At 43.3% G+C, this 22,698-nt stretch overlaps 1 protein-coding gene across 1 annotated transcript in view; it reads left to right on the plus strand.

Annotated features, from left to right (window-relative positions):
• The window catches only part of UIMC1 (ubiquitin interaction motif containing 1), a 165,907-nt gene that overhangs the window by 114,762 nt on the left and 28,447 nt on the right, over positions 1 to 22,698 (plus strand). Inside the window, 1 exon segment of the mRNA XM_075344648.1 lies at positions 16,415 to 16,497. Within this exon segment, the coding sequence (XP_075200763.1) occupies positions 16,415 to 16,497 (83 nt within the window).

Raw genomic sequence — 22,698 nt, forward strand, 5'->3', positions numbered from 1 at the left:
GTTTTGGATCATTGTCTTGTTGAAAGACAAATCTCCATCCCAGTCTCAGGTCTTTTGCAGACTCCAACAGGTTTTCTTCAAGAATGGTCCTGCTTTTGGCTCCATGCATCTTCACATTAATTTTAACCATCTTCCCTGTCACTGCTGAAGCAAAGCAGGCCCAAACCATGATGCTGCCACCACCATGTTCGACTGTGGGGATGGTGTGTTCAGGGTGATGAGCTGTGTTGCTTTTATGCCAAACATATCGTTTGGCATTGTTCCCAAAATGTTTGATTTTGGTTTCATCTGACCAGAGAACCTTCTTCCACATGTTTGTTGTGTCTCCCAGGTAGCTTGTTGCAAACTATAAATGACACTTTTTATGTGTGCAGTGTACGACTGATTATTGTCCTATGGACAGACTCTTCCACCTCAGCTGTAGATATATGCAGTTCATCCAGAGTGATTATGGGCCTCTTGGCTGCATCTCTGATCAGTCTTCTCCTTGTTTGTCATGAAATTTTTGAGGGACGGCCGGGTCTTGGTAGATTTGCAGTAGTATGATACTCCTTCCATTTCAATATCATCGCTTGCACGGTGCTCCTTGGGATGTTTAAAGTCTTGGAAATCTTTTTGTAACCAAATTCGGTTTTAAACTTCTCCACAACAGTATCACGGACCTGCCTGTTGTGTTCCTTGGTCTTCATGATGCTTTCTGTGCTTTTAACAGAACACTGAGACTATCACAGAGCAGGTGCATTTATACGGAGACTTGATTACACACAGGTGGCTTATATTTATCATCATCAGTCATTTAGGACAACATTAGATCATTCCGAGATCCTCAATGAACTTCTGGAGTGAGTTTGCTGCACTGAAAGTGAAGGCTACGAATAATATTGCACGCCCCAATTTTCAGTATTTATTTTTTAACAATGTTTAAAATAAGCAATAAATTTTGTTCAACTTCACAATTGTGTCCCACTTGTTGATTCTTCACCATTAATTTACATTTTTTTTATCTTTATGTTTGAAGCCTGAAATGTGGGTAAAGGTTGAGAAAAATTCAAGGGGGGGGCGAATACTTTTGCTAGGCACTGTACATACAAACACACAGTAGGTTGGGTATTAATAGTGTTTCTCCAAAAGTAAGCCCTTCCCCGAAAATGAGCTCTAGCTGGAATATTCAGCTTTTTCAGAGTAAGGCTTTAAGTATAAGCCCTACCCCGAAAAGAAGTCCTAGTTGTGGTTCAATATTAAAGTGTCCATGCAGCTAGAAAAGTTAAAGAATATTGCAGGACACTTCATGAAAGAAAGCAGACCCCCTCCAGAAGAGAGTTGACTGACCCCACAATCATACTCACCATACCCCGAACAGAAGGCTGTGGAAAGTGATTACCGTATTTTTCGGACCATAAGACGCACTTTTTTCCCCCCAAATGTTGGGGGAAAGTGGGGGGTGCGTCTTATGGTCTGACTATAAGGCTGCGGGGAATGAGGGTGCCGCGGTGCAGCGGGTCATCGGCGGCACGAGCAGGCTGTAACAGCCTGCCGTGACCACGTGGGCCCGCTCATTACATATGCACGCCCATCCTCCCGCCCATCATCTCTCAGCGAAACCGGCGCTGACAGGTGGGCGGGGTGATAGGCGGGGTGGGGTGCGTGCATAATTAGCAGCCGGCCGTGATCACCCCTGGCAACTACAGCCTGGAGTGATCATGTGCGGCTGTATTCACTGCCTCCCGTGCATCATTATCAGCGCGGGGTGCAGTGAATCAGTGTACTCACCCGTCACCGTGTGTGGAGCCGCCCCCCTGCAGCATCGCGTCTTCCTGTCTGTGCCGGCGGTCAGCTGATCTGGACACTAGCGGCGTGCACCGCGATGACGTCATCGCTGTGCGCGCCGCTATTATCCACCAGAATCGATCAGCTTACCGCCGGCACAGACAGGAAGACGCGATGCTGCAGACACCGGTGACGGCTCCACACAGCGGCGCTGCAGCTGAGACAGAGATCGGTGCTTCAGGGAGTGAGGAAGGGTAAGTATAAACGTTTATTTTTTTTTTCCTGTGCCACAGGATACACGCCATTTACCAGGATGGGGGCATTTCATGAGCAGGATGGATGGGGGCATTTCATGAGCAGGATGGATGGGGGCATTTCATGAGCAGGATGGATGGGGGCATTTCATGAGCAGGATGGATGGGGGCATTTCATGAGCAGGATGGATGGGGGCATTTCATGAGCAGGATGGATGGGGGGCATTTCATGAGCAGGATGGATGGGGGCATTTCATGAGCAGGATGGATGGGGGCATTTCACGAGCAGGATGGATGGGGGCATTTCATGAGCAGGATGGATGGGGGCATTTCATGAGCAGGATGGATGGGGGCATTTCATGAGCAGGATGGATGGGGGGCATTTCATGAGCAGGATGGATGGGGGCATTTCATGAGCAGGATGGATGGGGGCATTTCATGAGCAGGATGGATGGGGGCATTTCATGAGCAGGATGGATGGGGGCATTTCATGAGCAGGATGGATGGGGGCATTTCACGAGCAAGATGGATGGGGGCATTTCATGAGCAGGATGGATGGGGGCATATCTTGAGCAGGATGGATGGGGGCATATCATTAGCAGGATGGATGGGGGCATATCATGAGCAGGATGGATGGGGGCATATTATGAGCAGGATGGATGGGGGGCATTTCATGAGCAGGATGGATGGGGGCATTTCATGAGCAGGATGGATGGGGGCATTTCACGAGCAGGATGGATGGGGGCATTTCATGAGCAGGATGGATGGGGGCATTTCATGAGCAGGATGGATGGGGGCATTTCATGAGCAGGATGGATGGGGGGCATTTCATGAGCAGGATGGATGGGGGCATTTCATGAGCAGGATGGATGGGGGCATTTCATGAGCAGGATGGATGGGGGCATTTCATGAGCAGGATGGATGGGGGCATTTCATGAGCAGGATGGATGGGGGCATTTCACGAGCAGGATGGATGGGGGCATTTCATGAGCAGGATGGATGGGGGCATATCTTGAGCAGGATGGATGGGGGCATATCATGAGCAGGATGGATGGGGGCATATCATGAGCAGGATGGATGGGGGCATATCATGAGCAGGATGGATGGGGGCATATCATGAGCAGGATGGATGGGGGCATATCATGAGCAGGATGGATGGGGGTATATCATGAGCAGGATGGATGGGGGTATATCATGAGCAGGATGGATGGGGGCATATCATGAGCAGGATGGATGGGGGCATATCATGAGCAGGATGGATAGGGGCATATCATGAGCAGGATGGATGGGGGTATATCATGAGCAGGATGGATGGGGGCATATCATGAGCAGGATGGATGGGGGCATATCATGAGCAGGATGGATGGGGGTATATCATGAGCAGGATGGATGGGGGTATATCATGAGCAGGATGGATGGGGGTATATCATGAACAGGATGGATGGGGGGTATATTATTAGCAGGATGGGGGGTATATGAGCAGGATCATATACAAGGCAGGAGGATCCTTATCAGAATGGGGTACCTTAGTAGAGAATTTGGGGACATTACCCCCATAACAGTGTCAGCAGCAGATCCTCGCCCCATAACAGTGTGTCATGACCATATTTTTTGGTTAAAATTTTATTTTCCTATTTTCCTCCTCTAAAACCAGGGTGCGTCTTATGGTCAGGTGCGTCTTATAGTCCGAAAAATACGGTACCTGCTGTGGAATGCATCGAGGACATGCAATGGAAAAACATACACACACACACACACCTGGAAACACCGCAAGGACTTGTGGTACTGCAGCGGAGACAGAGATCGGTGCTTCAGGGAGTGAGGAAGGGTAAGTATAAACGTTTATTTTTTTTTTCCTGTGCCACAGGATACACGCCATTTACCAGGATGGGGGCATTTCATGAGCAGGATGGATGGGGGCATTTCATGAGCAGGATGGATGGGGGCATTTCATGAGCAGGATGGATGGGGGCATTTCATGAGCAGGATGGATGGGGGCATTTCATGAGCAGGATGGATGGGGGCATTTCATGAGCAGGATGGATGGGGGCATTTCATGAGCAGGATGGATGGGGGCATTTCATGAGCAGGATGGATGGGGGCATTTCATGAGCAGGATGGATGGGGGCATTTCATGAGCAGGATGGATGGGGGCATTTCATGAGCAGGATGGATGGGGGCATTTCATGAGCAGGATGGATGGGGGCATTTCATGAGCAGGATGGATGGGGGCATTTCATGAGCAGGATGGATGGGGGCATTTCATGAGCAGGATGGATGGGGGCATTTCATGAGCAGGATGGATGGGGGCATTTCATGAGCAGGATGGATGGGGGCATTTCATGAGCAGGATGGATGGGGGCATATCATGAGCAGGATGGATGGGGGCATATCATGAGCAGGATGGATGGGGGCATATCATGAGCAGGATGGATGGGGGCATATCATGAGCAGGATGGATGGGGGCATATCATGAGCAGGATGGATGGGGGCATATCATGAGCAGGATGGATGGGGGTATATCATGAGCAGGATGGATGGGGGTATATCATGAGCAGGATGGATGGGGGTATATCATGAGCAGGATGGATGGGGGTATATCATGAACAGGATGGATGGGGGGTATATTATTAGCAGGATGGGGGGTATATGAGCAGGATCATATACAAGGCAGGAGGATCCTTATCAGAATGGGGTACCTTAGTAGAGAATTTGGGGACATTACCCCCATAACAGTGTCAGCAGCAGATCCTCGCCCCATAACAGTGTGTCATGACCATATTTTTTGGTTAAAATTTTATTTTCCTATTTTCCTCCTCTAAAACCAGGGTGCGTCTTATGGTCAGGTGCGTCTTATAGTCCGAAAAATACGGTACCTGCTGTGGAATGCATCGAGGACATGCAATGGAAAAACATACAACCACACACACACCTTGTAACACCGCAAGGACTTGTGGTAGAATACATCGAGGGCCTGCAGTGGAACACATCCATGCGTTCCACCACAGTTCCTGGTGTTCCACAGCGCTGTCGGACAGAAGCAGTACGGTATCACCAGATGTGCGTGTTTGTGTATGACGTTCCTGCCATTTTATGTGTGTAAATGGTGGCTAGAGGCAGGGGAGGACCACTGTGCAACACACAAGGACCTGCTGCATGCGCTCGCTGTGGGTCGCAAGAGGACCTGGGAGTGACGTAGATGTCTGGGGTCTTGTAAGTGTGATTCTCTTGGGGTGTGTCTGGCTTTTTTTTTATGGTAAATTCACCCCCAATCTGTGTTTCCCCAAAAATAAACCCTACCTCAAAAATATGCTCTAGCACATTTTTTGGGGCAAAAAATAATATAAGACAGTGTCTTATTTTCAGGGAAACATGGTATATACTGTAGTTGGCCTAGCCAAGAGAAAAATACGACCCCAATTTATCTTTGATGAGAGGGTGAGCTGAAGTTCGAGGCGCCTAATTTCTTAATGAATCAGGCAACGCTCAAAATGACACGCACCTCTGTGTGCATCTTGCCACAAATCCTTCTCTGGCCACGGGATGGAGTAAGATTTGTACCGTAAGGTATGCCACCACTCCTAATGAATTTGATGAGCAGGAGTCACCACACTCCCACCAAGTGTCAGCTCTGCCTACTTTGTTGGAGCTCGGCAATAGTGGCGCAGAGATTTGAAAAGACTCCAACTTTTCAAAAAAAAATTTATGCCAAGTTTTTCTGGCTTTTACCATCTCTTTTGTCTTTTTTTTTTTTTTTGTTCATTCAATGATTTTTTTTTTTTTTTTTTTTTTTTTAAGAATATAATCATATGAGGACAAATTTGGGTATATACAGTATGGCAGATAATTGACAATTTCAAAGCCAATTTTATTTTTTTTTTCAGAGCAATACCAGACTTGTGAGCAGGCCTGCAAAATCAGGACGCCTTTGGAAAGTTCCAATCTTCACCAGAAATGGTTCATTTTTCTTAACCCTTCACCCCGAGCCTGTTTTCACCTTGCTGATCAGGCCAACTTTTTTCATTTCTGAACAGTGTCACTTTGAGTTAATAACTCTGGAACTCTTCAACGGATTCCAGCGATCCTGAGTTTGCTTTTTCATGACATATTGTACTTTATGTTTGTGGTAAATTTAGGTCAATATTTTTTGCATTTATTTGCTTTTTTTTTTACATTACACAGCTTGCCAATCGGATTAATTTATTTTATATTTTTTTAGATCGGATATTTCTAAATTCTGCGATACCAAATATTTGTAAAAACAAAAGTAATGGTTTTATTTATCAATGAGGCAAAAGTGGGGTAATTTGAACTTTTGTCGATTTTTTTTTTTTTTTTTTTTTTTTTTTTTATTTTACAAACTTTTTTTTTTTCTATTACTTTCTATTGTTTTTCTAGTCCCTGTAGGGGACTTGAAGCCTGCATTGTCCCATCACTTCTGTTGGTCAGAACAATGATTCAGCATTGCTCAGACCATCAGAAATACTGATCTCCTGTGAATGCTGGTGCTTGGCCAGTATTCACATGATCTTTGCCATGACAGTGAAGGGTCATCAGCTGACCCCCGGCTGTCATAACAACCCATCAGCACCCAGTGATCTTGTCACAGGGTTGCCAGTGGGAGCGGGGAATGGTACACTCCCTGTTGGCGCGTGTTAGTTTGACAGCGCTATCTAACTAGTTAACAGGTATTGATGAATCTCAGATCCACCTGTGCCTGTTAGCTGCACATGTTGGCTCATCAGATTAGCTGTCATGTGCTGGGAAAGATGCAAGCTCAGCACATGAACTCGCATCATTCTTTGAGGTAAATGTTTATGCTCTTAAACCAGATTTATAACCTTGGGTTCCTATGACTACCATCATTGCGAGGGTTCCAATTCGGTGGGTGAGGGAGCTCCTCCTTTCTTCCATGCTTCTAAATGCTTCATTTGTTATTGATCGTGGCATTTAAGGGTTAAACGGCCCAGGGCGGTGCGGGGATTGCCGCTGACTGTGACGACCAGAGCTCGGCTATCACCGTTGCTGTGCTCACATTATCGCCATGACATACCTTTATGTCATTTTGTGGGAACCCCTTCCCAACCAAGGCGTAAACGTTTGTCATATCATAAAGGGGTTAATCTCAATTTCAAAATCACTTCACCTTTTCTGCTAAAATTTAGCATGTGCACTTGTCAAAGTTAATACTTGTTTCCATAGCAACAAGATTTATTTTTGTCTGCTAAAATATTCAAGGCCAACTATGTATCAATACTTCTTCATATGTACAGTATTGAGCAAAAGTTTTAGGCAGGCGTGGAAAGTAAAGTAGAAGTATTAATAATTTATTTTTATTAGGATAATGAATAACAAAAAAGATATGTAAAATTAATGTTTTGCGGATTTCTTTAGTATTGCACAAGTGATGGAAATATCACCTCTGCGCTACTGAGGAAATACTGAAAACATGATGTTAGTGGCTCTTGAAGACTGGAGTTGGAGAACGCTGATATAGAGGAACATGTTACAATTTTATTAGCAGAATTGAGATACCGTGGAACCTTGGTTAACGAGAACAATCCGATCTGGGACTGTGCTTGTTAACCAAGTTACTCGTCTGGCAAAGCAAGATATCCCATAGGAAATCATTGCAATGCAGACCATTCCTTCCACAACTTGTTAAATGTCCCATCCTGGTCCCCTATTGTGCCATTCCACACATGCACAAAGTTAAAAGAAAAAGGTTTTGGTACCGTGTTAGCCAGTAGAAAAATGATTGATTGCTCTCAGTGAGAGAAACAAAATTAAAATTTTGTAGTTGTGATACCTTTTAATGGCTAACTAAAATAAAAATATGTTATAAAGCAAGCTTTAGAGACATCTCAGGTCTTCTTCTGTGCCAAACATTTCTGTGCTCCAGGATACAACATAAACCACATGAAAGTTGTCATATTAAAAGGCAACTTCAGATCACAGACAGAGCCATCGCAGGGTCTGGGAATACAAATTCATCACAATGTTTAACTCTGCGGACACAGGACTCAACCTCTCAGAAGGTTTTATGTCTCATTACAAAATCTGAGAGGTCAGCTCCAGAGACTACGGGGGAAGGGGGGGGGGGGCACCAGGCCTCTGATCTTACATGGATATTTGGACAATAAAACTCACACCACTAATCAAAGCTAATTAAGAATTCATTTTCCAAGCTCAGTGTTTTATTTAAATGTCCTTTTACTATGCATCGCTCTGCCCTGTTTTGTGTATATATTTGTTTTTCTTCAGATATTTTGTCATACCATGCCTGAGGAGGAGACCTGAGATGTCTCGAAAGCTTGCTTTATAACATCATATTTTATTTTTATTTTAGTTAGCCATTAAAAGGTATCACAACTACAAAATTTTAATTTTGTTTCTCTCACTGAGAGCAATCAAACACATGCACAAACACACACACATATTATGCTCACCTTACCTTTCGTTCCATTGCCGGCCTCCTGGTTCTGGCAGTTCACTGATACAGGATGTGTATCCGGTAACCATCGCGACCGATGTTTGAAGTTCCGCTGCCAGAGTGCTGATGTCAAAAGCAGGAGCTGCTTGCCTCTGATTGGTCAGCGCACTGCCTTTGAGTAGCGGCTGACAGCGGAAGTTTCTCCCACGTCGTGATGGTTAGCAATACACATCCTGTAGCGGCAAACTACAAGAACTGGGAGGCCGGCGATGGAACGGAAAGTAAGATGAGTATAATATGTGTGTGTGTGCGCCTGTTTGTGCGGACTGCAAGAGCGGGTTAGAGCGCGGTGGATGTACGGAACCAGAAGTATGTGCGATTAGCATTTTGCTCGTATGGCAAAGCTTGCTCGTAAACTGAGTTACAAATTTACAGCAAGCTTTGCTCGTTAAGCGAAATACTCGCTAACTGGGTTACTCGTTAACCGAGGTTCCACTGTAATGGGTAGAGTGATGCAATGGTGACAAACACTCCTGTGGTGTCTGGCTATAGAAAGTCCTAGTGTTTGGCTGCGCAAACTGCTCCCTGACATTCTGTTATTCCTGTTTGGTGTATATGGTATCTTATGTATCTCCTCTGCTTGGTTTTCATCCCTTCCCTTTAGGACCCTGCGGAGCCTCTCACTCTCTGAGCTATTTTCATCAGCACTTCCCTTTGTGTCCTTAAATACACTAATTCCCTTCTCTATGCTGGTGATAGCTCTAACTACCTACAGATCCTGAGTGCAAGTAGTCAGCTTGCATTCATTTGGAGCAACTTAATTGTGTGTTGCAGTCCCTCTCCCTGAATCTTCTTGTAGATAAGTTGTTTGTTATTTTTCCTTGTTTCTTATCCCTGTGTGTCGTCTAGCTCTTAGTCGGGTTGGCGAAGAGCTCATTCCATCTGTTCCCTACCAAGGGCCCTGAGCAGGGTCAGCCTAGGGCCAGATAACCTGATTGGTGCATAGGTTCCACACCTACAGTTAGGTCCAGAAATATTTGGACAGTGACACAATTTTCGCGAGTTGGGCTCTGCATGCCACCACATTGGATTTGAAATGAAACCTCTACAACAGAATTCAAGTGCAGATTGTAACGTTTAATTTGAAGGTTTGAACAAAAATATCTGATAGAAATTGTAGGAATTGTACACATTTCTTTACAAACACTCCACATTTTAGGAGGTCAAAAGTAATTGGACAAATAAACCAAACCCAAACAAAATATTTTTATTTTCAATATTTTGTTGCGAATCCTTTGGAGGCAATCACTGCCTTAAGTCTGGAACCCATGGACATCACCAAACGCTGGGTTTCCTCCTTCTTAATGCTTTGCCAGGTCTTTACAGCCGCAGCCTTCAGGTCTTGCTTGTTTGTGGGTCTTTCCGTCTTAAGTCTGGATTTGAGCAAGTGAAATGCATGCTCAATTGGGTTAAGATCTGGTGATTGACTTGGCCATTGCAGAATGTTCCACTTTTTTGCACTCATGAACTCCTGGGTAGCTTTGGCTGTATGCTTGGGGTCATTGTCCATCTGTACTATGAAGCGCCGTCCGATCAACTTTGCGGCATTTGGCTGAATCTGGGCTGAAAGTATATCCCGGTACACTTCAGAATTCATCCGGCTACTCTTGTCTGCTGTTATGTCATCAATAAACACAAGTGACCCAGTGCCATTGAAAGCCATGCATGCCCATGCCATCACGTTGCCTCCACCATGTTTTACAGAGGATGTGGTGTGTCTTGGATCATGTGCCGTTCCCTTTCTTCTTCAAACTTTTTTCTTCCCATCATTCTGGTACAGGTTGATCTTTGTCTCATCTGTCCATAGAATACTTTTCCAGAACTGAGCTGGCTTCATGAGGTGTTTTTCAGTAAATTTAACTCTGGCCTGTCTATTTTTGGAATTGATGAATGGTTTGCATCTAGATGTGAACCCTTTGTATTTATTTTCATGGAGTCTTCTCTTTACTGTTGACTTAGAGACAGATACACCTACTTCACTGAGAGTGTTCTGGACTTCAGTTGATGTTGTGAACGGGTTCTTCTTCACCAAAGAAAGTATGCGGCGATCATCCACCACTGTTGTCATCCGTGGACGCCCAGGCCTTTTTGAGTTCCCAAGCTCACCAGTCAATTCCTTTTTTCTCAGAATGTACCCGACTGTTGATTTTGCTACTCCAAGCATGTCTGCTATCTCTCTGATGGATTTTTTCTTTTTTTTCAGCCTCAGGATGTTCTGCTTCACCTCAATTGAGAGTTCCTTAGACCGCATGTTGTCTGGTCACAGCAACAGCTTTCAAATGCAAAACCACACACCTGTAATCAACCCCAGACCTTTTAACTACTTCATTGATTACAGGTTAACGAGGGAGACGCCTTCAGAGTTAATTGCAGCCCTTAGAGTCCCTTGTCCAATTACTTTTGGTCCCTTGAAAAAGAGGAGGCTATGCATTACAGAGCTATGATTCCTAAACCCTTTCTCCGATTTGGATGTGAAAACTCTCATATTGCAGCTGGGAGTGTGCACTTTCAGCCCATATTATATATATATAATTGTATTTCTGAACATGTTTTTGTAAACAGCTAAAATAACAAAACTTGTGTCACTGTCCAAATATTTCTGGCCCTGACTGTATCTAGGGCAGTGAGGGAAGCCAGGGCTCATCGATAGGCTTGGTCGGGGTCACCATCTCCACTTTCACTAGACACAGGGTTTCCCTTGTCTTCTCTTTTGCCGTTCGCTGGGTACTTCCCTGTACCTAGCGTGACATTATCACCAGCTGCTCAATAAAAAAAATAAAAACTGACACCCGGGTTTTTTTAGGGGGGTTGTTGTGTTTTGGGTTTTTTGTTTCAGGTTTTTTGTTTCTTTTTCATGGATCCCGTCACTGTTCGAGCAGAGAGGCTTCAGGGTCTGTCCCTGGAAGTAGCAGACCTTAAGTTAGCTGTAGAGCAGCAGCAATGGTCGCAGACTTCTGATTTTGGAGATTCTGCGGGTAAGCAGGTTCAGCCAGCGCCCAAGATTGATCTCCCAAACAGGTTTGCTGGGGATAGAGACAATTTTTTGGTGTTCATTAATGCTTGTAGATTATGACCCGCCCAAGACCATGGGGTAACTGGTTCTGGGTGTTGATTGACGGGATTATGTCACGGGGGCTCGTGCCCGGTCCCGTGGCCCTGGTGGTCACTGAAAGTCAGTAAATAAGAACAAAAGTGTTTTGTGACGCCACCTACAGTTCCGGTATGGTTACTGGGCTGCGGGTCAGACCTCTGAGGCAATGGTTGGGCGGCCAGTTGATTATGTTCCCCGTACGTGAAGCGGGATTCCCCGGGCAGTTTGTGTCGTCTTCTCACAGAAAATGACAGCCTTCACAGCCTTTTCAACTGTCACTTTAGTGCAGCAGTCTATGGCTCCTCAAACGAGAGAAATAAGGTACGTCACACCAATCCATTAACTCTGACCTTGTTTTACTTGCGGGTATAGTCCAGGGTACAGTCTCTGATATAACTATTCCGGGTGATCTGGAATCAGATCAGGATCTCAACACTTAGCGAATTATGGAGCCTCACTGTTGCGCTGTGTCTCCTTTTTGGTCCTAGGCTGCCTGAGCTACACCCTGACCCTCTCTTACTGTCTTCACCTGTATGGCAGGCGGCGGAAGCTTCACTGAGGGGCACCGCTGTATTCACTGCGTGGTCCCTAAGCTCTGGGAAGCAGCTTTGCCTTCAGGTGCTGCTGTGGCCAGGAGACCTGGAGTCTCCCTGGTCTCCGGTCTTTGCTGCTGAGCATTTGGATCCCTTTTCTATTGCCAGTGAAGGTAACACCAAGCAGTGGGGGTTAGCAGCCATTAGCTGCTTGGATTACCCTTAGCTAGCAATATAAAATGCAGCGGGAGAACACATTTTTTTTTTAAATAACTAACAAAAAAAAAAGGGCTTCCCCGTATTTTGGTCACCAGTCAGGTAAAGCCAGGCAGCTGGGGGCTGGGATTCTCGGAAGCCCGCAGCCACCCCTGGAAATGGCGCATTGTTTCTTAGCGCCATTTCCAGGTGCGTTACCTAACTCATCCAGCGGCCCTGGTGCCGGGTGGCACTTTGGGTAATAAAGGGGTTATTATCAGCTTTGTATTCTCAGATGGTACAAAGCCCCAAATTCATTGTGTCGCGTCAAATCAGTCATGGCCACCATGGAAACAGAAAAAAAAACAACACAGTGAAAATTTTATTAGAAATAAAACAAAAAAAAAACATTTAGAGAATCCATCTTATAAAAAGATCCTTAGTCCGACGTAATCCACAGGGACAGGAAAGTCAACTCTGATTAATAACTATGCACAGACAGTGTCTAAACAGAGTGAGAAGCAAAAAAACCCATGTCCGCTCTGCTACATCGCTCTGCACAGAGCGATGAAGTAGCCTGACAGTGAGTGGATGATTGCACTTACGTCTCGCATTGCATCACCCCACTCTTCGGACAGGAGAGACCCAGGTGCATGAAAATAAATGCAGCTGACCTGCTGCTGCCGTGAGATTGTGCGCCGTGATGCGATGCAAGCCGGCCACGCCCACCAGCCCAGCTGCTCACGCCCATGACATACTCACGTGACCAGTCTGTAGCCAATGAGGTAATACAACATTCACATGTGACTGATCACATGGGTATAATGTCACGAAGGTCCTTTTAGCCAAGGTGCTTACCTGGCGGCACAGCAATGATCGGACAGACGCAGAAGCGCTGGGAGACAGAATCTGCAGGACGCGTCGCGGACCTGTAAGTATGATCATAATGTTTTTTTAATAACGTGCTTTTTTTTTTTTTTTACAGCCCCTGGACCCGAACTGTAACACGAACTGTAACACTAGCTTCACAGGAAAGCTCGTGATCGGGATCGTGTGCACGAACACTATGTGTTCGGTTCGGACCCCGAACTTTACAGATCGGGTTCGCCCATCCCTAATTGTGAAGCTTCACGGGGTTCCTTCTAATGTCTCAGATCAGGGAACCCAGTTTGTTTACAAGTTTTGGAAAGCTTTTTGTGTTTGAGTGGAGGTGAAGTTGAATTTTTCTTCTTCCTTCCACCCTCAGTCGAATGGTCAGACTGAGCGCACAAATCAGAATTCGTAAACCTATCTCAGGGGGTTTTATCTCCGAGAACCAGGACAATTGGGCATCTTACTTACCGTTGGATGAATTTGCTATAAACAATAGTCATCAGGAGTCTACTGGCAAGTCACCTTTGTTTGGTGCAAACGGTTTTCGTCCGCAATTTAGTACCTTTTAATGGAAGAGGAGCTTCTGGAGTTCCTGAGGAGGAACGTTTTGCCTCATCGCTCTCTTCTGTATAGCTAGGGGTTCAGAGTGAGTTGACGTTGATGGGAGACAGATACAAATGTATGGCTGACAAACAATTGCTTGTGTGTTACTATATTTGGTTGTCTACCAAGAATTTCAAGTTGAAGGTTCCTTCCTGGAAGCTGCAGTTTAAGTAATCACTGTGATTAACCCAGTAGCATTCCATCTGAAGTTTTCTACATCGCTCCCTTCAATACTTGGTGCACTGGAGGGGTTACGGACTGGAGGAGAGGATGTGGGTCCCAGCATTCAATGTAAATGCCACAAGGTTGTTTTGTTAATTTCATGCTGTCCATCTGGATCTGGGGCTTCATCTGTATCACGTATTTTGTAGATTTAGAGAGAAACCTAGATGCGAGTGCTCAGCATAGAGCACAGGTAAATGTGAATTGATCCAAAATGTTCTGTACCCCAAAATACCACCAATCAAAGCTTGTACTAAACCCACAAAAAAACAAATCTCCACTCAGATTCTTCATCTGTTGACAGAAATCTACTGGGTAGCACAAAGGCCCAGAAACACACTATCACGCCCCCACCATAAAAAAAAGATATCTAGCAAAATTTGCTCTCCAAAATTAAAAAATGCCCCCCTCCCTCCAGAGCTCCACAGTGTGCGTAAACCGCAATTATTCACGTTTTTGGCATTTCTGTAGTGAGGAGATTCCGCTGAGTTTACCGTGTGCTGATTTCCATTTTCACTCTGCAACATCCACAGCGCATGACCGGAAGTTCAGAAGATGGCTCACTTTTTGTGCCTAATGAAGTCGAAGAGCATACACCAGGCTTCTAAGGCATACTGACATGGCCGACATGATCCGCTTGCATGCACAAGATTTTCACAAGCTGGCAGTGACTCATTAGAACAACACAATAAAACAGAGGGAAAAAAGGCAAATTAGACATTTCAGACAAAATTCCAAAAATGGGCTGAACAAAATTGTTGGTACCCTCAAATTAATATTTGGTTGCACACCATTTTCACTAAATAACTGCAACAAATCACTTCCCATAACCAGCAACATATTTCTTACTGCTCTGAACTGGAATTTTGTTCCACTCTTCTTTTGCAAACTGCTCCAGGTCACTCATATTTGAAGGGTGCCATCTCCCTACAGGAATTTTACAATCTCTCCATAGGTGTTCAATGGGATTTTGAACCGGATTAACTACTGGCCTCTTCAGAACTCTCCAGCTCTTTGTTTACATCCATTTCTGGGTGCTTCTTGAAGTATGTTTGGGGTCATTGTCCTGCTGGAAGACCTATGACCTAGGACGTAAACTCCGCTTTCTGACACTAAAAGCCCCGTCACACACACAGATAAATCTTTGGCAGATCTGTGGTTGCAGTGAAATCATGGACATATTGTTCCAGTTGTACACAGCCACAAACCTTGCACTGATTATCCACAATTTCACTGCAACCACAGATCTGCCACACATTTATCTCCGTGTGTGACAGGGGCTTAAGGCTAGCAAAAGAACCCCAAAACATCTTTGAATCTCCACCAAATTTGAATTTAATTACTTTTTTTGGTAGGCCTCATTTCATTTTTGATAAACAGTAGATTGATTTGCTTTACTAAAAAGTTCTATATTGGTCTCATCTGCCTGCAAAATGCTTCCTCAGAAGGCTTTTGGCTTACTCACATTTTGGCAAACTGCAGTTTCGATTTTTTTACGTCTCTGTGTCAGCAGTGGGGTCCTCCTGGGGTCCTGCCATAGCATTTCATTTCATTCAAATGTTGATGGATTGTTCGTGCTGACACTGATGCACCCTGAGCCAGTAGGACAGCTTGAATTTATTTGGCACTTGATCAAGGCTGTTTATACACCATTCAGACTATCCTGTGTTTCAACCTTTCATCAATTTTTCTCTGACGTTCACGTCCAGGGAGATTACTTACAGTGCTTTGGGTTGTAAACTTTTTGATTATGTTGAGAAAGAAAGGAACATAAAGATCTCTTGAGATGGATTTGTAATCTTTAGATTGTTTATATTTTTCAACAATTTTGGTTCTCAAGTCTTCAGGCAGATCTTTTCTCTTTCTGTTCTTCATGCTTAGTATGACAGAAAGAGAAGAGAAAGCCCCCTTTTATATGGTTTCGGTGTGATTTTTATATTGCCCACATATGTTACCTGCCACAGGCGCGTTTGAACGATCATCACATGCTTGAAGCAAAGTTGCTTACGCACAATTTTAGAAAGGTGCCAACAATTTGGTCTGGACCATTTTGGGGGTTTTGTATGAAATGCTGTCCAAATTGCCTTTTTTTTTTCCCCTCGTTTTTTTTGTTTTTGTTTTTTGGGTGTGTTGTTCTAATACACACAAAGGAAATGTAATTGCAATTATTTTGAGGGAAAAATGCTTAACATTTTGGAACATTTTCAAGGGTGGCAACCCTCTCGACCTGCGCCTTCTGAGCATCTATTGTTTATGTGGTGCTTTCATAAAATATAACATTTTCTGTTCTCACTTATAAATAACAGGAGACTATATGATTTCTTTGCATTGATAGAGAACTTAAAAAATTAGCATGGAATAATTTTAATTACTTTCTCCACAGAAACCCAGCCTAGTCCAGCTAAGCAGGATGAATCTGATCAAGATAATCAAACTGAAGTAATGGAGATTGCCCCAGATACTCAGGTAACATTGTTTGGAACAATAGAAAGTAGATAATAATTATATCAGTCTTATAAACATATATTCAAAGGGCCTCGCCCATCAGCTTGTTTAACTTTTTCTGTTGTCATAGGTTAAAAAGATACTGCTTAAAAAGATGGTCCGATACCTAAAATGTCCTTTTATAAATATCTATATTTACACAATAAACACTTTTTTATTTCTTAAAATCTTCTACACTTCTCCGTATACAGCTAATCCATAATGATATTTTTATTTTTACTTCACTTCCAGTGACTTTTGTTTGAGAGGAGTCTTAAACGGGATGTCATCAGGAGGCTGGAGCTGCACTCGATTCCCTGCAGCGTCTATCATCCCAACTTGAATAGGACATCATCAGGGGTTGGCACTACAGTCACTTACCACAGTTTCTTTCATCACCGCCCTCTGAATATGTCTTGAATTCATAGCACTGATAGAAGCTGTGGGATAAGTGACTGAGGCATCCGCACTCTGCTTCTTTTACTGCCATCACAGCTTCTTACTGTAAAAGATGTCTTCAGGGGGTTGTGATAGAAGCAGGGTGAGTGACACCAGTGCTGGTGTCACATACCCTGCTTCTGTCATCGCTCCCTGATGACAACCTGTTACAAGATGGGTGATAAATCCTGCAGGGTGAGTGAGTCCTTGTTCTCTGATTCCACGTTTGAGAATCCTTTCAAACAAAACTTCACATTTAGGGATAAACTGTATAGGGAGTATTTTATTCTAAAGCAGAAGACTTAGGGTGTAAACTGTAGAAATTTATAAAGGACATTCCAGGTAACAAACCATCCTTTTAAGTGTCCAAACTTTCTGGTTACATTGCGGCTACTTCATGCCATTTTGACCAGAGATTTCTATTTTCTCAATAAGTGGGAGTCCCCCTTGTATCAGGCATGTAAGACCATATCCTGCGGATATTTACGGCCTATACAGACCTTTTGGCATACGCTGAACCTATAGGGATGAGCATTTCATGTTTCTAATGGGGAGAAAAGCTTACTCTACTATCCTTTCTATCTGCACACACAAGTGGAAAACCAGTATTCAAGACATTTAAGGGAGTCCATCAGCCCAAACGTACATTTCAAACCAATCAAATAAAGTTGTAAGGAATGGTGCAACAATAAAGATCATTTGTTTAGTTTTCAAATCTGTTTCCCTGCCTCAGCCAAAAATGCATTTATTGCCATTGGCAAATTTAGAGTGCTCAGTGCACCCTTGGCATGGCTAAGCGCCATTTATTTGGCATGCTATGACTTGCTCATAGTCAACACTGTCTGAAGATGAATCTCCGGCAAGCATGTACTATCCATGTGCAGGAGAGTGTGTCACTGTCACCTCTCTGCTGTCATTGCTCGGCTGTAAAGATGTAGCAAGTAATGTACATAAACAGGAGAAAGATGTGTGTACTGGCTCCTTAAATTGGAGTAGTATCAGCAAGGAGGAGAAAAGTGAAGACAGCAATATGATGACACTCGCACCTGCACAGGTACGGAGTGCACACAACAGAGGTTTATCATTAGACAGCGCTGGCTCTGGGACAACAAGTTCTGTCAATTAGCATAGAAGGCAGTGGCATGCTAAGTAAGGGGGTAGGCTTTTAGTCTTACCAACAGACCATATTGTAATGAAGTTCAGACATAAAAACTAAAAGAACACTTTTTATTGTTGCCCTCAAAAGTGGACTCTAAACGATTCTTGTAATGTAAAATAACACAGCCAGATAGTACTCGCCCTTCCCTGCGCCGGCTGTAGTGGCGATGTCATGTCGACAGCTCGTATCATCGCGGCTACCGGTATTCTACATCGAAAAGCCACTGATTTTGGTGATTGAATGCAGCAATTATGCGAGCTGTCAATATGACCCCTACCGTTGCAGGTAAAGTAAAAAGGTCGAAGCAGCAGCAGAGGAATGGTGTGGTGGAAGGGGAGTACTATCTGTCTTTATTTTACATTACAAGAATCATTTCGGGTTTACATTTCTAAAAGTAGAAAACCCCTTTGACCCTTTCTGGCAAATGGATGTAAATGTACCTCCAAATTGCAAGTGATTCACTGCAAATGGGCATACAGTTATATCTGATGGCACAGGAGTTGTCATCCACAGCAGGGGTGTTCTCTAATGCACAGCTAAGCTCCTGCTGTATATGCTGAAACTAGATATAGCACTGATCACAGCACTTTAACCCCTGAGATGCCGCTGTCATTAGTGACAGCGACATATGAGTAGTTACACTGGGTACGGAAAGTATTCAGACCCCTTTTACATTTTTCACGCTTTGTTTCATTGCAGCCATTTGGTAAACTTTAAAAAAAAAAGTTCATTTTTTTTTCTCATTAAAGTACATTATGCACCCCATCTTAACAGAAAAAAACAGAAATGTAGAAATTTGTGCAAGTTTATTAAACAAGAAAAACTGAAATATCACATGGTCATAAGTATTCAGACCCTTTGCTCAGACACTCATGTTTAAGTCACATGCTGTCCATTTCCTTGTGATCCTTCTTGAGATGGTTCTACTCCTTCATTGGAGTCGAGCTAAGTTAAATTAAACTGATAGGACTTGACTTGGAAAGGCGCACACCTGTCTATATAAGACCTCACAGCTCACAGTGCATGTCAGACCAAATGAGAATCATGAGGTCAAAGGAACTGCCTGAGGAGCTCAGAGACAGAATTGTTTCCTTACCCACTGTATAGTATAGCGAGGAACATGACTGGTTTCCTTTTACCCCCTTCCCATCAAAGCTTGTTTTCTTCTTTCTAACCAGGGCAAATTTTTTAATTCTGACCAACGTCACTTTATGGGTTAATAACTCTGGATTGCTACAACATATCCCAACGATTCTCAGCTTTTAGGTTTTTTTTTTTCTTGACACGTTCATAATAGTAAATTTAAGTCAATATGGTTTGCGTTAATTTATGAAAATATCTAAAATTTGTTGTATTTTGGAAAATGTGTAATTTTTGAATTTTACATTTTTATGCCCAAATTGTTATATCACACATAATAATTAACATTCACTTCAATAATAATTAACATTCACTTCATGTCAACTTTGTCCGCATCATTTTTTAAACAGATTTTTCTTGTTGTTAGAGGTTTAAAAGTATAACAGTAATTTTTCAATTTTTCCAAATAAATTTACAAATCCATTTTTTATTAACAACCACTTCAATTTGGAAGTGAGTTTGATCATACCAAGCATCAGAAAACCTCCAAACAAACAGCCAATGTAAAAATAGCACCCATCACGGTTTGGTTTGTAAACCATAGTCAAGAGGTTTTATAAAGCTTCAGGTGCTTCAAAGAAATTAGTGAAACAAAAGAAAATGATTTAATTTTTTTTCTTTAAAAATGTTGCTTTTCCTCCTAATTTTTCATTTTCACAATGGTAACTTGAGAAATTGCCTCAAAATTTGGGTGGTGCTTTTTCTCCTGAGTATGGCGATGCCCCATCTGTGGTGGAAAACTACTGTTTGGGCACATGGGTGGTCTCACACTACAGGTGTGTGACAAAATGTTATAGTATTGGGCGTTGAAGAAATAATAATTGCATTTTTATCACTAAAATACTGTTTTAGCCCCAAAATGTTAATTTTCACAAGAATAAAAAGGTAAAAATAACCCCTCACTTTGTTGCACAATATTTCCTAAATGTGGCAATACCCGGCTCTGTAGTACTATTTGACAATATGGCAGTGCTTAGGACAAAGGAGCGCTAGTTTGACTTTTGGGTCACAGACATTCCTAGAACAGTTCGAGGATTCCAGTCGCAGAGCCCCCAAGTGCTAGAACAGAAGAAACCCCCTTTAAGTGACCCACTTCTTGGAATACACCTCTCTGGAAATTCATGTACAGGTGTAGTGGGAATTGTTTTTGCATGGCCTTTTCCTGACAGCTATGACATTTTTTATTTTTCTGCTGATGGAGTGAAATAAGGGCTTGTTTTATGTGGGAGAAGATTATTTATTTTTTTTGACAGTTATGTCATATGTCGGGAAGGGTTTAAAAGGAAAAAAGAAAAATTACACAAAAGCAAATTTCAGATTTTTTCGATATAAAAAAAACAACTTTAAAAGCACAAGTTTTATTTTGTAAAAATGTTTCTTCCAAGATCATGCAAGTGAAGGAACTGTGGTTTTCTCTTTAAAATGTAAGAAATGTAAGTTCATATAGTTACTTCTTATTATTTTTTACCACCCTCCGTTTCCATGGTGATCACTTACTTTGAAGTCTTTGAAATAAAGCAGAGTTAATTCCTTAAAAAGACTGAGGTTAGAGGTTTGCAGTTCCTCCTGTTTTTTTCCAAGATTATATTTTTGCAAGGAATGAGTACAGGAGTTCTCACCTACTTTTAGTTTTGGGGTCTACACATTTATTTTTTTTATTTGTGAACTATTAAAGCTTATGTTATAAAGTGTTTAAAAGCAAAGTTACTTAAATACTTATATACTGTCTACTTATATACTTATCTACTTTCCCCCTCCTGGTATATATACTGTATGTCCCCATCCTGGTAAAAATGTCTCCGTTATGTCTGATGTAAAAAACGACATTGTACTTACAGCCTGGCTCCCACGCGACGCAGCATCGTGCTGTGTAGCCAGCGCACGGTGGCCGGCAGCTTTTATCGGTGTCTGTGATATTGCAACGCATGATGTCATTGCCATGTGCCGCCCTCAGTCACTGGGACAGATTAAAGCTGCCAGCATCTGTCTGGCTGGCATGTGTCGCACTACAAAGACCCAACAGGTATGTGCACCGCAATGCATTTCTGCTAGATGTGCAGCCTCAGACGCACATCCAGCTGGGGCCGGGGGACCGGGGTTAAAGTGTAACTGTCCTTTTTAATTTTTATTTCATAAATCGAATGTACACCGTGTCACACAGGAGATATTCGCAGTCATGCTGTTTGTGTAGCAGTTAGACATGCTCCACCATTATCAGTGGTGATCTCCAGGGACTATACATTACAGGCTTGGGGCATTCCCTCCTGCACTCCATTTGAGCAGGCAGATCAACTTTCATTCAGTGTTTTGGCACCTTCCCTCTAATTGTGCCAGTTTCCAAACTGAAAGACACATTCACAAATCAAATTACAGTACGTAAAGCAATTTTCCAGGCGCCTTGAAAGGCTGAGAACCGAGAAGCTACGCTGCGTGAAGTGGTGAGCAAATGTTTCTCACATTGCAGTCGTGAAGAGTTGTGTTGGCTTTCCCAAACACTCCTGGGCACTGGACGAATATTACCTTACCTTACTTGCTGGTTTTCAAAATGTTATTAATCGCACAACTCAAGTAACAAATGAATATCAATAGTGAAAAAAATTGTTCAAAGAATGTACGGTAACGTACAAAATGAATAAAGGTGATGGTTCTAGTTAGGAGCATCATGTGTTCCTGCGTTCAACTGTTGACTTTTTTGTCCTGGGTGCTATGACGTGAAAAGATGTGCAGCTGCTTTTTATTGGTCTTATAGACCAGATTTAAAGGGAAGGTGTCGCCAAAAAAAAAAAAATTCAATAACTGAAAAAATGTAAAGTTTTAATGTTATGTTTAAATATTATTTATTTTTTCTTGAGCAAAATATAAAAAATAATATTTTAAAAGTTTGATATTTTCCACTCTTAAACACTAGGGAGAGCAGCTGCTGAAGTCTTGCAGCAGAACTAGCTCACATTACAACTGCAGTAAAAGTGGGCAGAATCTGATCTCGTCTGTGTGATGTTAGCCTCCCCCTTCCCATCTGATTTTTTCCAAAAGGATAAAACGGGCTTTACACGCTACGAGATCACAATAGCGATCTCGTTGGGGTCACGGATTTTGTGACGCACATCCGGCCGCTGTAGCGATCTCGTTGTGTGTAACTCCTATGAGCGGTTTTGGATCGTTGCAAAAACATCCAAAATCGCTCCTCGTTGAAATGTGGGTCCATTCCGAATTATCGCTGCTGTCGCTGGGGCTAAGTTGATCCTCGTCCCTTCGGCAGCACACATCGCTACGTGTGACGCCGCAGGAACGAGGAACCTCTCCTTACCTGCCACACGCCAGCAATGAGGAAGGAAGGAGGTGGGCGGGATGTTAGTCCCGCTCATCTCCCCCCCTCCGCTTTGATTGGGCGGCCGCTTAGTGACGTCGCTGTGACGCCGAGCGAACCGCACCCTTAGAAACGAGGC

The sequence above is a fragment of the Anomaloglossus baeobatrachus genome, chromosome 4 (assembly GCF_048569485.1).
Source record: "Anomaloglossus baeobatrachus isolate aAnoBae1 chromosome 4, aAnoBae1.hap1, whole genome shotgun sequence".
Lineage (NCBI taxonomy): Eukaryota > Metazoa > Chordata > Amphibia > Anura > Aromobatidae > Anomaloglossus > Anomaloglossus baeobatrachus.